General features: G+C 41.9%; 1 protein-coding gene across 5 annotated transcripts in view; it reads left to right on the top strand.

Moving 5' to 3' along the window:
- plcb3 (phospholipase C, beta 3 (phosphatidylinositol-specific)) overlaps window positions 1-17,424 on the top strand; it is a 187,471-nt gene that overhangs the window by 113,069 nt on the left and 56,978 nt on the right. For all 5 annotated transcript variants that reach the window (XM_060918498.1, XM_060918364.1, XM_060918314.1 and 2 more), the window contains exons 4-12: window positions 1,158-1,298; window positions 2,868-2,947; window positions 4,730-4,783; window positions 5,070-5,142; window positions 10,152-10,252; window positions 13,412-13,578; window positions 13,696-13,842; window positions 16,878-17,035; window positions 17,187-17,269. In XM_060918498.1, the coding sequence (XP_060774481.1) occupies window positions 1,158-1,298; window positions 2,868-2,947; window positions 4,730-4,783; window positions 5,070-5,142; window positions 10,152-10,252; window positions 13,412-13,578; window positions 13,696-13,842; window positions 16,878-17,035; window positions 17,187-17,269 (1,004 nt within the window). The remainder of the gene's footprint in view (window positions 1-1,157; window positions 1,299-2,867; window positions 2,948-4,729; window positions 4,784-5,069; window positions 5,143-10,151; window positions 10,253-13,411; window positions 13,579-13,695; window positions 13,843-16,877; window positions 17,036-17,186; window positions 17,270-17,424) is intronic.

Consider the following 17,424-nt stretch of genomic DNA (forward strand, 5'->3'; position numbering starts at 1 on the left):
CCTTTGTTCGTGCCATGATACACTTCCTCAAACTTGTGTTGTGAAGATCAGACTTTGATAGATCCCTGTTCTTTAAATAAAACAGGGTGCCCACTCACACCTGATTGTCATCCCATTGATTTGAAAACACCTGACTCTAATTTCACCTTCAAATTAACTGCTAATTCTAGAGGCTCACATACTTTTGCCACTCACAGATATGTAATATTGGATCATTTCCCTCAATAAATAAATGACCAAGTATAATATTTTTGTCTCATTTGTTTAACTGGGTTCTCTTTATCTATGTTTAGGACTTGTATGAAAATCTGATGATGTTTTAGGTCATATTTATGCAGAAATATAGAAAATTCTAAAGGGTTCACAAACTTTCAAGCACCACTGTAAGTGTAAGTCAGTGGAATGATTCACTCGAGCATATATGGGAGACTTGGGCATAAACATGTCACACTCACACACACACACACACACACACACACACACACACACACACACACACACACACACACACGTGCCCATTTATACCCACTGTCATGGCGCCTCCAGCGTGCTGCCTGTGTTACTGTTCCCCTGTGGGCTGCAGTGTTCACCGGGGCACTAGGTGTCCCTGTCTTTGTCTGGAGTGTGTGTTGCAGTGTTGTGCAGAGTGGCCGGCCATCAGCTGATTTGAGCTACACCTGGGCCTGTTGTAGCCTGTCTTTAACTCTCAGTCTGCTGCAGTTAGTGTCTCACTCCACTCACCTGCCTGCACAATCTGTCTGGGGCAGGTCTGCGTTGCCCACAGACTAGACAAATGCAAAGGCGTTTTTGATTTGAGATTGATTTACCTCTTTTTTTTTTTTTTGTAGATATACATATTTTTTGTAAATAAATAATCTTTTTCCCTATTCTACCTCTCGCGTTGTCTCACATTTTTATCGTAGTCTTGAGCCAAACTGTGGCACCACACAGTAGCCGTCCGCTCTTATCATTGCTCCAGCACGTGTGCAGAGGAAGCCACAGTGACTGCAGTGTAACGACTTGCAGGAAGTGGAAGTGTGGGGTGTCTCATGTACCCAGGGATGAAGAACATCTATTTCACTGAAGTCCAGAATCTGACGTGTGTTTGTGTCTGTGTGTGTGTGTGTGTGTGTGTGTGTGTGTGTGTGTGTGTGTAGGATTCACGTGTGCGTGAGGTGCTGGGCTTTGGAAAAAAAGAGGAGAATCCAGAGGCTAAGCTAGTAACAGTCGTCTATGGCAACGACCTGGTCAATGTCTCCTTCCTTAACTTCCAGGCCATGCAGGAGAACATTGCCAAGGTAACCATGACAACCAAGCACCACACGCCCCCTCTTTGCACTGCTTGTCTCCTGTTTCTCTGCCTTGTCTGTCTCTCTAAAGGACACTATACTTAAGGCTAGACAAAGCACAAGCCAATTTCAACTACAGCAGAAACAAAACCAAGATATATAGATGTTATTTACCAGCTGGGAGGTCCGTATGGTGAAATACCGTGACCGAGGGCCTCAGTCAGTATTCAAGGCCAAGGTCACGGACCGACCTTAAGCTGGTAAATAATATATTTATTCTTTTCTTTACCAAATTCTAACAGAAAACGAGAGCGCCCGAAAGGGAAAACCGAGCCGAGCCGCCATTCTGAATCCTCATTCACGGCTGTACTGCAAATGGCTTCCTCCTCGGTATACAAGTGCACTTCCATGGCAGGAAAAAAAAATACATTTTGTAGTCCCCTATTTATACAAATAGGAGTCATTCAGGATTCAGCCATGTTTTTGCTCGGCGTTAGCAACAGTTAGAGGTTTTTAGCTTTCTCCTGAAATGTTTTCTTTTATTTCTTCTTCCTCAGGGTAGTAAAACTCGCTTTCGCTGTGAACACTGTCGTTATCGCTATCCATGCTGTAAAATTAATGCTATTCTCCTGAGAAATGCGAAAATAAATGTTGATTAAAAATTGCTACTATGTTTGTTGTTGTGAATGAGCGAGTCGCCAGATGTCCATAACTGGGGTCCGTATCGTAGGATATGGACCCGCTCGCCAGCCAATCAGAGCGCAGGATTTGATAGAAACCGGACCGCGAAAAAAATAGAGGATATTACACAGTGGTGTGAAGATACGAAGCTTATCTTCAAGTGGTGAACATATTCATGAATGAGTGAAAATATTTTCAACATGAGAAGATAAACTTCATGTCTTCTATCCACCGTGTAATGTTCCTTATATTATATAGACACATCCACAAAATAAAAATTCAGGTTAATCAGAAGAATTTTAATTTTGAACTGGTTCGCCATTTTGACAGCGCGCATCTAGTCAACGGGAAAACACTGGCAGTGACGTCATCGGAGTGAAATATCAGGAAATACATCACTCAGATCCGTGATGCATGTCATATGAAAAATGTGAGCTTTTCAACACGAAGATAAGCTTCATATCTTCAAGCCAGTGTGTGATCTTCTTTTCATTATATTATATCGACACATTCACAAACAAAAAGTACCCAAATTTATCAAAACATTTCATTGATTTCCTCACGACTGACACATAGAGATTTATGTCACGGTTTTGGTTCTCCATGTCCCAGATGGAGCTCGTATGAAAAATACAAGTGGCGTATTTCCCAGTAAAACACTTGTGTCTATATAATATATAATGATATAAAGCATATAAAGGAAAAACATCGGTGAAAATATAATTAAAATAAATTAAATCAAAGTAGAACGCGATTTAATCATATGTATTCTTTTCACTAGAATGTCTGCTTTCTTAGGAAAACTTTTCTTAATGGGAGATCCCTGTACAGCTCTCTCCCACTGGTTTATTCTGTTAGCTCAGTGTGTGTGTGTGTGTGTGTTTACTGTATCTCCAGGTGTGGACTGAAGAGCTGTTTAAACTCGCCACAAACATACTCTCCCAAAACGCCTCACGCAACACCTTCTTATTCAAGGCGTGAGTATTGCCTTTGTGTGTATGTGCATCTGTGTTTTTGAATGTGTGTCAGGGTGCATTAAACTGCTGAGTCGCATCGATGCATCAGTTTTAAAAGCCAGTTATTGAAATGAATGAAGGCGACTATCATGAATGAATTATCGTTGTTTATAAGTCATTATTTAATAGTTATTCCGTGAAATCGAGTCGGACATGAGCTGATAGCGTCTCGTCGGCTATAAGCCACGTGCTACGAGACTGAGTGGAATAACTGTTTTAGGGTGTTTTCACACCTGGTCCCCTTTAAAGGAACCAGACTCAGTCCTCTTTAAGTGGACCAAAAAGTGGACCAACAGAAAAAGAACTCAGTTCTTTTTGTGTTCACACTGTGAATTTATTACAAAGAGGACTGGGTTCTCTTTCTGGTCCAGTTAAGCTTTGATGGGGCCTCAGTCCTCTTTCTGTTCACACCAGGTCCTCTAGAGCCCTCAGACCCCCAGTGCATGGAATTCTGGGTAATTTTCTCTTGAATCAAAATGTTTGCTGCCATGCTTGCCCTGCTGTATTCTTTGATCAAAATAGTGCGGATTAAGGAAAATAAATTTATTCCAGCGGCTGTGGTAAGTTCCAAAAGGAAGTTGAGTTTCCCTGCTACAGTCACGTGACCAACTACGGCAAACGAAGAAGGTTAAACTACAGTGAAAAAGGCGAAGTGAACCCGGTGCGCTTTTTGTTCACAATGCGCAGATTAGGCGAACCGTACCGTTGATTTTTAGCGAACCGTACTGAGACCACCTCCTGAGGTGGTCTCATTTCGGTTCGCTTTAAAGGGGTCTGGGTACGGTTGGAGTGTTCACATATGCGCAAAAAATGCTGAGTCATCGATCTGAGTTCGGTTAGATGGCTGAAAGGGACCAAGTGTGAAAACACCCTTATTCTCTCCACATTCACTGGATTTTAGGAAACAGCGTTTTTATTTTCATTTTTTGCAAATTTGAAAAATAAAAACCTTATACAAAACGTCCGACAAAATCATTTCCATGTCGAATGTAAACAAACCGGCAAACAGGAGCAATTTGTGAAAAATGCTATAATAATAATAATAATAATAATAATAATTGATGCCTCCTGGACGTCTCCCTGGGGAGGTGTTCCAGGCATGTCCCCCTGGGAGGAGGCCCTGGGGAAGACCCAGGACACGCTGGAGGGACTATGTCTCTTGGCTGGCCTGGGAACGCCTCGGTGTTCTTCCCGAGGAGCTGACCGAGGTGTCTGGAGAGAGGGAAGTTTGGGCTTCCATGCTTAGACTGCTGCCTCCGCGACCCGGTCCCGGATAAAGCGGAAGAAGACGAGACGAGACGATAATAATAATTGACAAATAAAAAAAGATACATTCTTACCATCAGATACTTTTATTCCATATTTTGTTGCGCTTTTTTGTATTTTTTAAGGCTTTGTTTTCGAGTAGTTTTTATTTTGTCCTCGGTTGGTTCAGCAACACGCTCCGCCTTTTTGTTTTTCTCTACTCACAGTATATGAGCTGATATCCTAGTAGTAGAGTAGCCAATCAGAGCGCGCGATTGCTCATATCCAGTGAATGCGGACAGAATAAAATCTATTATCATCAAACAAGGACAGATAACTGATGTGGGGGGAAAAAAAAATCACATTACCTTTTCAGGTTTTTTTTTCCTATGCTTTTTTAATTTTTCTTTTATAATGAATAAGGTAGTTGTTAGAAAACATTACACTTGTTCACAGTTGGCATTGCTCATTGTTTTCTTTTATTTTTCCATCATAAAGATACACCAAGCTAACACTGCAGGTCACCCAAGATGGGAAGATCCCACTAAAGAAGTGAGTACAATCTCTCTCGCTCTCGCTCTTGCGCACTCTCTCTCACTCTCTCTCACTTGCTCTCTCTCTCTCTCGCACTCTTGCTCTCACTCTCTCTTGCTCTCGCTCTCATACACACACACACACACAGAGCGGTTTCATAAATTTGGTTTTCTTTCCCCCTTTACTTTAGTTTTCAGTTCTGCTGTGTGGAACCTATTAGTGCTTGCCTCTCAAAACAAAGTGTATGCAAATCAGATGAACTGATGATGCTCATAATGACAGAGTTCTCCTCTGCCTTTCTCAGCATTCTAAAGATGTTCTCTGACAAGAGGCGAGTGGAGACAGCGCTGGAGAAGTGCAACCTCATGGCTAACAGGGTATTCACTCATTAATCCCTCATGCAACTAAAGCTCATGTCTTCTCACTATTCCACTATCACACATACAGTATACAGCTTCCTCCTTTAACGTGTGTGTGTGTGACTGATTTTAATGTGCTTCTCGAAACAAGCATTGTTGTTTGAATGTTTGCATCAAAGTAACTCTCACGTGGCCGAAAGTTCTGGATTCAGGAGCGGTACAGAGTGTGTCCCAGTCTGACGCCTTTGCGTTTGGGTCTAATAATAAAATTAAAAATGAAATTGAAAAGACATCAAATGAAAAGTAACAGAGTCCGGTCAGCAGCCATGATGAGGATGATAGAGCCCTAGGACATTCATAACACATGCAAAACCTGCCATTTCACAGGTTGGTGCTGTGACATTAGCGTTGATCAAACCTGATGCATTTTTAACATCCACGCAAAGTGAACCGGTGAACATGGACTTTTAGATTTTCTCCACCATGAAAGGATTTTTTTTTTTTGACAAAGCTATGTTTACAATGTGGACTGGACCTCAGTGTCATCTGCTAATCTTGCTGAATAAATGTACACAGTGATCTGTGAGCAGCTTGTAGCTCTTATGCTACGGAAGAAATTGCCACTTCTGGAATTGCTGTGATTTCCTGTAGACACGAGCAAATCCAGGTCGTGCTGATTTTCCATATAACAGCCCTGCTGCTGCAAGTGAAAGATTTTGTTTTATTATGTAGCAGATTTATTAATAAGAAATTAACATCGATATTTTGGACCAAATAATTTGTCTATTTTCTCAGATGAAGAAGCTACACTCACTTTGCAGCCAGTTGGATAGCTGACTAGCTAGCTCACAATGATTGTATGTTCTTATGAATGGTGCGTTTGGTGAAATTGGCTTCCTCTTTCCTTTTCATCTTCATCTGACCAGCTTTCATATTTTAAGTCAGAAGTTACATTCGTGAAAAATGTATCGTATGCCATGCCCGCTGAGGATGATGTGAACTGTTGTAGTAATGGTTTCAGTGGGACTGTTCTTAGAACTGGAATTTTATGTACCGAACATGAACAAGCAAAGTGATAAACACAGTGAAACATCCCAGTGCGGTTATATACAAGTAAATATAAGCAATCTTGGAATGCCACTTGTCCAATCCAATTAGTAAACCACAACTAACTGTTGTATACTGCAACCCCAATTCCAAAAATCTGGGACGCTGTGTAAACTGTAAATAAAAACAATGTGATTTAATTTGCAAATCATGGAAACCCTATACTTCATTGAAAATAGTACAAAGACAACATATCAAACGTTGAAACTGAGAAAATGTATTGTTTTTTGAAAAATATATGCTCATTTTGAGTTTGATGTCTGCAACAAGTTTCAAAAAAGTTGAGACGGGCATGTTTACCATTGTGTTGTGCCACCTCTACTTTTAGCAACACTCTGTAAACATTTGGGAACTGAAGAGACCAATTACTGTCGTTTTGAAAAAGAGATGTTGTCCCATTCTTGCCTGATATACAGTTTCAGTTGCTCAGCAGTTCAGGGTCTCCTTTGTCGTATTTTGCACTTCATAATGCACTAAATGTTTTCAGTGGGAGACAGGTCTGGACTGCAAGCAGGCCAGTTTAGCACCTGGACTCTTTTACTACAGAGCCGTGCAGTTTTAATATGTGCAGAAAGTGGTTTGGCATTGTCTTGCTGAAAGAAGGAAGGCCTTCCCTGAAAAAAAATTTTGTCTGGATGGCAGCATATTCCTCTGAAACATGTATATATCATTCAGCATTAATGATGCCTTCCCAGATGTGCAAGCTACCCATGTCATGTGCACTAATGCACCCTCATACCATCACTGATGTTGGCTTTTGAACTGTGCACTGATAACAAGCTGGATAGTCCCTCTCCTCTTTAGCCTAGAGGGCATAGTGTCCATGATTTCTAAAAATAATTTCTACTTTTGATTCGTCAGACCTCGGGACAATTCCACTTTGCCTCAGTCCATCGTAAAAGAGCTCGGGCCCAGAGAAGGTGGCGGTGTTTCTGGATATTATTTATATCTGGTTTTAACTTGCATTTGTGGATGAAGTAATGAACTGTTTTCACAGATGAGAGTCTGAGAGGCTCCGCCTTTCTGGGATGCTCTTTTTATATCCAATCATGTTACTGACCTGTTGCCAATTAAGCAAATTAGTTTTTCTTAGCATTACACAACTTTTTCAGTCTTTTGTTTCCCCGTCCCAACTTTTCTGAAACGTGTTGCTGGCATCAAATTCAAAACGAGCATATATTTAAAAAAAAATAAAATTTCTCAGTTTTAACATCTGATATATTGCCTTAGTACTGCTTTCAATGAAATATAGGGTTTCCATGATTTGCAAATCTTCACATTTTGTTTTTATTTATGTTTTACACAGTGTCTCAACTTTTTTTGGAATTGGGGTTGGATAACAGTATGTCCTGAAGGTTCTTAATCCTCTTATACCGCAGCCAGTGATTATAATTATTTACGTATTAATGAAGGAATGATGCCACAGTTTTATTCACTGATGATGTTTAATGTTGTGGAACATCCATGAAAGAAGTTAATTCTGTTATCACTTATAGTGTAGCAGCAAAAAACAGTCATTCGCTCACCAGCCTCTGTTTTATTCTTCTTTTTATGAAGTTCATAAAATAAACAAAAAATACATATTCTTATATTTGAAACAAACAGCAAAGTCCAATGTTCCATGTCCCGAAGACTTTCCCATGTCTTGAAACTTCAAAGTTGCAGCTTTATCTCTGATTACTGCAAAGCACTGACGCTGGGGTCTCCTTCCAAAAATGGTAACTAAATATCTTCCCACAGAAAACTCTGTCAACAATCACTTTTTAAAAAAAAATCTATTTATGTGGAGTGTCTGCCAAATATATGTTGCAGTTTTAATCAATTGTTGCTCTAGAAAAAACTAACTAGTTCCATCTAGAGCATTAATATACCCTGTGATTTAGGGATATATTCATTTCCATCAGAGCCGTTGTTGCTAAAAGTGAATAAACACCTTCTGACCAGCCAGAATTGAGCATTCAACGGTGTTGTGAAATAAAAAACAAACAGAAAACATAAAGCATTGTTCCTGTTACATGATGGATTTCCAAATGGAACGGATTCTGCGTTTGTGCTCAGTCAGTGTTAGCTGGGTTCGAGGGAGTGTGAGGTTTAAAAGCGTGGACTGATGTTAGTTTATATTATATCCCTCATCAAAAAATTCCCGTGCAGGGATTGGCCAAGGATGGCTCACGTGACATAAAATAGTTCCACCATTGATTAAGCAGTGGATCTTGTGACGTCAAAGAAAAAAAAAGGATACGGTGTGAGTCAGTCATGGTATATCCTGGATATACCATGAACTGATGTCACAATTTGAAGCTTTATGGCTGACTCGAGTCACAGCTGTGGCTCCGCGAGTGTTTCCGTGTGTGTAGATTTATGTATCATGATCATGACTAACAAGGCATGGTATATTTGATAATTATATCCCCCATCTGGGGCGGCACAGTGGTGTAGTGGTTAGCGCTGTCGCCTCACAGCAAGAAGGTCCGGGTTCGAGCCCTGTGGCCGGCGAGGGCCTTTCTGTGTGGAGTTTGCATGTTCTCCCCGTGTCCGCGTGGGTTTCCTCCGGGTGCTCCGGTTTCCCCCACAGTCCAAAGACATGCAGGTTAGGCTAACTGGTGACTCTAAATTGACCGTAGGTGTGAATGTGAGTGTGAGCGGTTGTCTCTGTGTGTTAGCCCTGTGATGACCTGGCGACTTGTCCAGGGTGTACCCCGCCTCTCACCCATAGTTAGCTGGGATAGGCTCCAGCTTGCCTGCGACCCTGCACAGCATAAGCGATAATGGATGGATGGATCCCCCACCTGCACACACACAGTGATGCAGTAAATGATGAGATGTATAGAGGTGGATGGGAATCAACACGTTTTGATATAAGATTACACAAAAACACGAGTGTTGTCTTTTAGGTGACTTGAAACTGATGAATTGTTCACAAATTGTTTACAGTATGACCTGGGACAATGAAATGCCTGATAAATGAAGGGGTTTGTTTCAGGTCATCCGGGCAGTCGCTGGTTAGTGTGAGACATTACTGTGAGCTGTAGCGTACTGCCCTCAGGTGGCACGAATCAGAATTTCACAGAGTATGGTGAGATTATTGGGCAGTGGTGTCAAAAAGTGTCTTCTGAGGCCTCATTTTTCATGCCTCCTTGATTCAGTGGTCTGTTTTTGTCTGAGGGTTTTCTTCTGCTCGGTTGGAATGAAAAACTGCAGCCACACAGGCCAGATAACTGGATACCCCTGGAGCAGGGATTAATATCAAGCTGAGTCTCAAATGCCGTTCTTTTTGTACCAGTAGTGTGTTCACATGGGGCAACTTGGACACATGTGGTGTGTTATTAATACCTGGATGATGAACTAAAACGTCAAAATTGCATAATGAAATGCAACTTTTTTGTAAATTATGAAGATAAAAGGGCCAGAGCCATCAAACGCGGAGGCTGCTGCTGAATTTTTCTAAACAGCTGATGGACCAGGCGAGAACGTTGCTATACTACAGTCATAAACTGTAAATAGTAAAAGGTTTCGTCTGGACATTTTCGCTGCAGTGGTGCTGGTCAGTGATGGAAAGTACAGCACAGTGAGCTTTCACTTCCGTTTAGTGCACAATGGTAGTGTTTTATTATGCCCCGCCATTTGAATCACAGCCTCAATGTTCAAATAAATTGTGACGTAGGAATTGGCCATGACTATGAAAGTTATTATTGCCTCTGAAAATCAGGCAAACCTTGTCCTTTAAAGATTTGATGTTAAAATACCCATTGAAACATTAGATCAGATGAATAAAGGTGGGTTTTTACATTTTTTTTTTTTTTTTTTGGATTTAACCCGTTGCCAAACTGGAGCTTATCCACTGACTGCAATACTGCATAAGTACAAGACTTTTCTCCCCCACCAAAGTGTTTAAGAGCCGTTTGATTTGTGTCCCTCAGGCAGAAGGGATCAAGCTGGAGGAGTTTACCTTGGAAAAGTTCCAGACCTTCCTGAACAACCTATGCCTGAGGCCTGAGATCGACCGCATGTTTGTGGAGCTGTGAGTGACGGACAGAGGATGAGAAAGTTCTTGGGTGCTGCGAAATAGTCAGCGACGGGGTGGCGTGGTGATCATATCCCTGAAGTGGTTTATTTTCCTAAAATAATAGTAATACATATAACACTTTTTATAACTCGTAAATTATAGCAATTTGCCAACTATTTGAGATTTTTTCATTTATTATACAACAGCATGTCACATTTTTATTAGTTTATGGTCCAGCTAATCTTGTGGAACATCTGTGTTCCTGATATCAGGTATGTTCATTTGTGTATTGGTCACCATGCATGTCCATGGGAATTATCTGTTGCTATAGAAACAATAAGATATTAGAAGGAGCACATTAATATACAGTGATGCTTGAAAGCTTGTGAACCCTTTAGAATTTTCTATATTTCTGCATAAATATGACCTAAAACATCATCAGATTTTCACACAAGTCCTAAAAGTAGATAAAGAGAACCCAGTTAAACAAATGAGACAAAAATATTATACTTGGCCATTTATTTATTGAGGAAAATGATCCAATATTATATATCTGTGAGTGGCAAAAGTATGTGAACCTCTAGGATTAGCAGTTAATTTGAAGGTGAAATTAGAGTCAGGTGTTTTCAATCAGTGTGATGACAATCAGGTGTGAGTGGGCACCCTCATCTCATCTCATCTCATTATCTGTATCCGCTTTATCCTGTTCTACAGGGTCGCAGGCAAGCTGGAGCCTATCCCAGCTGACTACGGGCGAAAGCCGGGGTACACCCTGGACAAGTCGCCAGGTCATCACAGGGCTGACACATAGACACAGACAACCATTCACACTCCCATTCACACCTACGGTCAATTTAGAGTCACCAGTTAACCTAACCTGCATGTCTTTGGACTGTGGGGGAAACCGGAGCACCCGGAGGAAACCCACGCGGACACGGGGAGAACATGCAAACTCCGCACAGAAAGGCCCTCGCCGGCCACAGGGCTCGAACCCGGACCTTCTTGCTGTGAGGCGACAGCGCTAACCACTACACCACCGTGAGTGGGCACCCTGTTTTATTTAAAGAACAGGGATCTATCAAAGTCTGATCTTCACAACACGTTTGTGGAAGTGTATTATGGCACGAACAAAGGAGATTTCTGAGGACCTCAGAAAAAGCGTTGTTGATGCTCATCAGGTTGGAAAAGGTTACAAAACCATCTCTAAAGAGTTTGGACTCCACCAATCCACAGTCAGTCAGATTGTGTACAAATGGAGGAAATTCAAGACCATTGTTACCCTCCCCAGGAGTGGTCGACCAACAAAGATCACCCCAAGAGCAAGGCGTTTAATAGTCGGCGAGGTCACGAAGGACCCCAGGGTAACTTCTAAGCAACTGAAGGCATCTCTCACATTGGCTAATGTTCATGAGTCCACCATCAGGAGAACACTGAACAACAATGGTGTGCATGGCAGGGTTTCAAGGAGAAAGCCACTGCTCTCCAAAAAGAACATTGCTGCTCATCTGCAGTTTGCTAAAGATCATGTGGACAAGCCAGAAGGCCACTGGAAAAATGTTTTGTGTATGGATGAGACCAAAATAGAACTTTTTGGTTTAAATGAGAAGCGTTATGTTTGAAGAAAGGAAAACACTGCATTCCAGCATAAGAACCTTATCCCATCTGTGAAACATGGTGATGGTAGTATCATGGTTTGGCCCTGTTTTGCTGCATCTGGGCCAGGACGGCTTGCCATCATTGATGGAACAATGAATTCTGAATTATACCAGCGAATTCTAAAGGAAAATGTCAGGACATCTGTCCATGAACTGAATCTCAAGAGAAGGTGGGTCATGCAGCAAGACAATGACCCTAAGCACACAAGTCGTTCTACCAAAGAATAGTTAAAGAAGAATAAAGTTAATGTTTTGGAATGGCCAAGTCAAAGTCCTGACCTTAATCCAAAGGAAATGTTGTGGAAGGACCTGAAGTGAGCAGTTCACGTGAGGAAACCCACCAACATCCCAGAGTTGAAGCTGTTCTGTACGGAGGAATGGGCTAAAATTCCTCCAAGCCGGTGTGCAGGACTGATCAACAGTTACCGGAAACGTTTAGTTGCAGTTATTGCTGCACAAGGGGGTCACACCAGATACTGAAAGCAAAGGTTCACATACTTTTGCCACTCACAGATATGTAATATTGGATGATTTTCCTCAATAAATCAATGACCAAGTATAATATTTTTGTCTCATTTGTTTAACTGGGTTCTCTTTATCTATTTGTAGGACTTGTGTGAAAATCTGATGATGTTTTAGGCCATATTGATGCAGAAATATAGAAAATTCTAAAGGGTTCATAAACTTTCAAGCACCACTGTATAGCTGTGACTTGAATTTCAGTATGTACTTTTGTCAGAGCTGAACTGTGAAAGATAATGAATCGCCACCTTCTGACTAGGCAGTTGATTCGCCAACTTGTCAAGTTAACAGTGCAGTGGTATAAATGTAGTATGTTGATATGAAACTATATGGGAGAAGCCATGGCCTAATGGTTAGAGAAGCAGCTCTGGGACCGAAAGGTTGCTGGTTCAATTCCCTGGACCAGCCGGAATGGCTGAAGTGCCCTCAAGCAAGGCACCTAACCCCCAACTGCTCCCCAGGCTGCTCTGGGTGTGTTGTGGATAAGAGCGTCTGCTAAATACCTGTAATGTAATGTTTCTAAATGAAGTTTTGTATCTGTATTGTTTGCTGTTTTAGAGGTGGGACTGCTTTTTCAGAGGAAACCTTTTGTGCTGAGGTAGTTGTGTGGTTCAGATGGTGCATTAGTACTGTAAAACATTTTATTGTATTGCACTGGGACATTTGATAAAACTACATAAGAATCACTTTAGTTAGACTCGTGTATCGTCAGAAGACCTTTTTAATATTAAAACCAATTCACATCTGACACGTTTTTATCTCTTGCCTCAGTCATAAACGGTTGGCGTTTCCTTGGATTTCTCAGCACAGGAAGATAGTAATATTGATCAGCTTAATTTGAGCCTTTAACGTTCAAGGCACATATTACGGAAGTGTGCAGGAAGTGCAGCTAAACAACAGGAGTATAAAGTGCAATGAATAAATGAAGTCAACTCTATTACACCGTGTTGTCCTTTAACCTAATAGTGTGTGTGTGTGTGTGTGTCTGTGTGTCCAGTGGCTCTAAAGGGAAGCCCTTTCTATCTCTGGATCAGATGTTGGACTTTATCAATCGTAAGCAAAGGGACTCGCGGCTAAATGAGGTGCTCTACCCACCCCTCAAGCGAGAGCAGGTACGGCAGCTCATGGAAAAATATGAGACTAACGCCAGCCAACTGGAAAGAGGTAAACAAACACGTGCACGTACTATACGAGTTATAGTGGGAGGACAATAATGAGATAATTGATGGGTAAATATGATGGTAATTTTGTGTTTGTGTGTGTGTGTGTGTGTGTGTGTAGACCAGATCTCTCTAATGAGTTTCAGTAAATATCTGGGAGGAGAGGAAAATGCAGTTGTTCCCTCTGAGAGGTTTGACATCATGGACGATATGAACCAGCCGCTGTCTCATTATTTTATCAACTCTTCGCACAACACCTACCTCACAGGTTTGTACAGTTCCTGTTAAATCCATTAAGAGCATTCTCTACCCCCTTGGGAACAACATTTGCCCTGACCCAGTGCGCTACATTCTGGACGTGACTCCAGTATGGGAAAACTTAAACAGGATTCTTGGATATTTCTCAGATGTTTTCTCAGATAATTGTATTAGATGGCTTCAGTGTTGTAGTCAAGTCACTAAACCACAAGTCCAGTCTCGAGTCCCCAGTGTTCAAGTCTGAGTCATTAAAGAAAATTTCGAGTCGAGTCCCCTATTAATCCGAGTCGAGTCTGAGGCTACATCCACACGACGACGGCAACGAGATGTTATTTAAAAATATATCGCGTCCAAATGGGCAACAATCAGTAAAATATCAGGTCCATATGGCAACGCAACGCTTGCTGAAAACGATGCAATACACATGCCACACCTCTAGGGGCACTGTAAGACGGTCCCTTCGGAGACACCAGAACAATAGAAGAAGTAAGGACGCATGCGCATAAACTATTATGCGCGAGACTTCATATTAGCCACAAAGTCAGGAAAATCTGTTTGTAAAATTACATTATAATGACCAAATACAATGAAAAGTATTTTTCCAGTCTCACCTGTGAAAGGTAATCCCATGTGATCTCGTTTGGACGGCAAACCTGTTGGTACAGTTAAACGCAGCTAATCTTTATTCTCCGCTTTGACCTCTCCAAAATGGCGGCGAGGATGACATGATTCTACGCAGAAGGTGGCGTCTTTAATGGTCCGGAATAAATTGAATGATACACGTTGATGGATTAATTTCTTGTTTCTCACCTGTGAAAGGTAATCCCATATGATCTCGTTTGGACGGTAAACCTGTTGGTACAGTTAAACGCAGCACATGAATCTTTATTCTCCGCTTTGACCTATCCAATATGGCGGTGAGGATGACGTATGATTCTACGTGGAAGGCGGCGTCTTTAATGGTCTGGAATAAATTGAATGATACACGTTGATGGATTAATTTCTTCTACGCCCTTTTTGAGGAATGTATTGTAGGACTTAAACCCACATCTGAAGAGGTGAGATCGCTCCTTTTTTTTTTTCCCTATTTTTGCTGGCGGGATTGACTCTGCCCTAAGGGCAGAGTCTCTCTCACTTTGCACCATTACACAATAAATATTCACAGTGAAAATATTTTGTAAGCGCGTTTCATGAACCAAGTTATAGGATTTGTTGACAACTCGCATCGAGTTCGTTACACTTCTACCCGGCATGAAGCACTCACAGTCATGTGGTTGTGACGTCATCGTAAACAAATCCGTTCTACTCATCCAGACGACTTCGCAACGGCAACGTTGCCAGATCTTTCCACTCTGGAACCCGTTCTCAAAAAGATTGCGTTTTGGGCACCCAAAACGCCGGTGCCGTGTGGACGCCAGGCCTAAACGATAAGCAATTGTATCGGAGTCACCTGAATCCATTGCCGTGTGGACAGGGCCTGAGAACAAGACTCCACCCGCACCATTTGACGGTGGCTGTTGCTGCCTTTATGTGAAAGTGTCTCTGCTACTGTGTTGGACTAATGTTCCTGCTCGACTGCCCCATTTTAGTTAATAGGCTACAGATAAAAAGCTTGTTCATCGCTCAGCAAGCCCCGCCAACTATCAGCAGGGCAAATAACATGAGAGAGGGTTAAAGTGCATATCCTGGACCAATTTCGTGTTTTTTTTTTTTATATGAAAGAATGTCCCTTTACACACTCATCCAGAAGGGTAATTTTGCACAAGGCCATCTGTCTACAGCAGAAAAAAATAAAATAACAAAACGCATCTGGAAGCGCGAGCAGACTGAGAGAGCTTTGCACGGTTTCAGTGCACAGCCTGTGTAGACCAAGCGCTCCCATTTCTCTCTCATTGTCCGGTCTTTTGGAAAACGATGAGTACTAATCCCATCAAGATTGGTGTTGCTACACCCTCCTACGATACATCTGTTAACCATTTTAATAATTATGTGATAACGTTGAAGAAATTTGCAGAAAACCACCAGGTCGTTTTCTCATAAACAAACCAGCGCTGACGTAGGATTCAGAGGGAGGCGTCCCGCACGCGACGTCACGAAGATCAGTGTTTGCCGGGAAATCCAAATACCAAGTTTTTTCAGAGGCGGACCAATTCGCCTCAAATGGCTTGATTTCAACTGAATTTTCTGGTATTGCGCAAGGTAAAAAAAAAAATTGCAGAGAATGCAGAATGTTACAAATATTTGACCAAAGTTTAATATAACATAGGAGAATAACATTGATCTTGCTCCTGAATTTACCCGTGATATGCACTTTAACACTCGCTAGTTCATTGCTCAGCAAGCCCCACTATCAACAGAGCAATAAACATAGCATGTCACTTCTGTGGGTGGAGTCTTGCCAAATGATAAGTGAAGTTCGAGGTTGTCCCCGTCGTCTCCTTGATAGCTCTTCACATTGCAGTGCATTTTTCCCACTGCCCGAGAAGCCTGTATAAGCAAAGCGGACAATCCTAGGGGCTTCTCTCCAGGCATTTTAGCGCCATTAATGTTAGTTTGTTCCTGAACATGACGTATGAACAAGTGAATGTGCGTTCTCTTGCACAAAATTAGTATAAAAATTAATGCAGATATATAAATATCTTATGCCAAATTATTATGGCATGTTACAAAAAATAAAGAAAAAATCCAAGTCCGAATGCAGTTAATGCACGAGTCCGAGTCATCAGTGCTCAAGTCCAAGTCGAGTCACGAATCCTTAAAATTAGGGCACGAGTCGGACTCGAGTACTACAAGCCTGAGATGGCCTTATAACTGTTCCATTTCTGTAATTCTTATTTCTGCGAAGCAGCCATTGTTTTCTTTTTATTTGTGAGCAGGTTATGCAGTTTCTCTAGAAAAATAGCTTTCTTGGTCGGAATGCATGAATTACAGTAGAACTAAATTTTTAAATAAAATTAGTGAACTCAGTGAAGCTGCAGCAGTGAGTTTGTTCCCAGTATCCTGCAGGCAGTGACCTTTTTATTTTGTGTGTGTGTGTGTGTGTAGTGGGTCAGTTAACAGGTCTGTCCTCAGTGGAGATGTACAGACAGGTTTTGCTCACCGGTTGCCGCTGTATCGAGCTGGACTGCTGGAAAGGTCGTCCACCTGATGAAGAGCCCGTTATCACACACGGCTTCACCATGACAACCGAAATCCCCTTCAAGGTGCAGCCATCTGCCCAAGTTATTCTGTTTCACTCTCTCGCCGTGTTCATCTGCCCGAGTCATTCTGTTTATCCCTCTTTAACAATGTCCCGTATTCACTCACCCATGCGGGTGACATTTTCCTATTTCCACTCTGTCTCTTTCTCTGCAGGAGGTGATTGAAGCCATTGCTGAGAGTGCTTTTAAGACCTCTCCTTACCCCCTCATCCTCTCCTTCGAGAATCATGTTGACTCGTAAGTGGAAATCTCAGACTGCATGTATGTGTGGGGGCATAATCTCAGAACCCTCCAGAGCTAGTCAGTAAAAAAACATTAGCCTCATCATCTGGAGATTGCAAGTTCGAATCCTGATGTTGCCACAGCCATCCTTGGCCAGGAGCCCAAGAGAG

Source organism: Neoarius graeffei, chromosome 1 (assembly GCF_027579695.1).
Source record: "Neoarius graeffei isolate fNeoGra1 chromosome 1, fNeoGra1.pri, whole genome shotgun sequence".
NCBI lineage: Eukaryota > Metazoa > Chordata > Actinopteri > Siluriformes > Ariidae > Neoarius > Neoarius graeffei.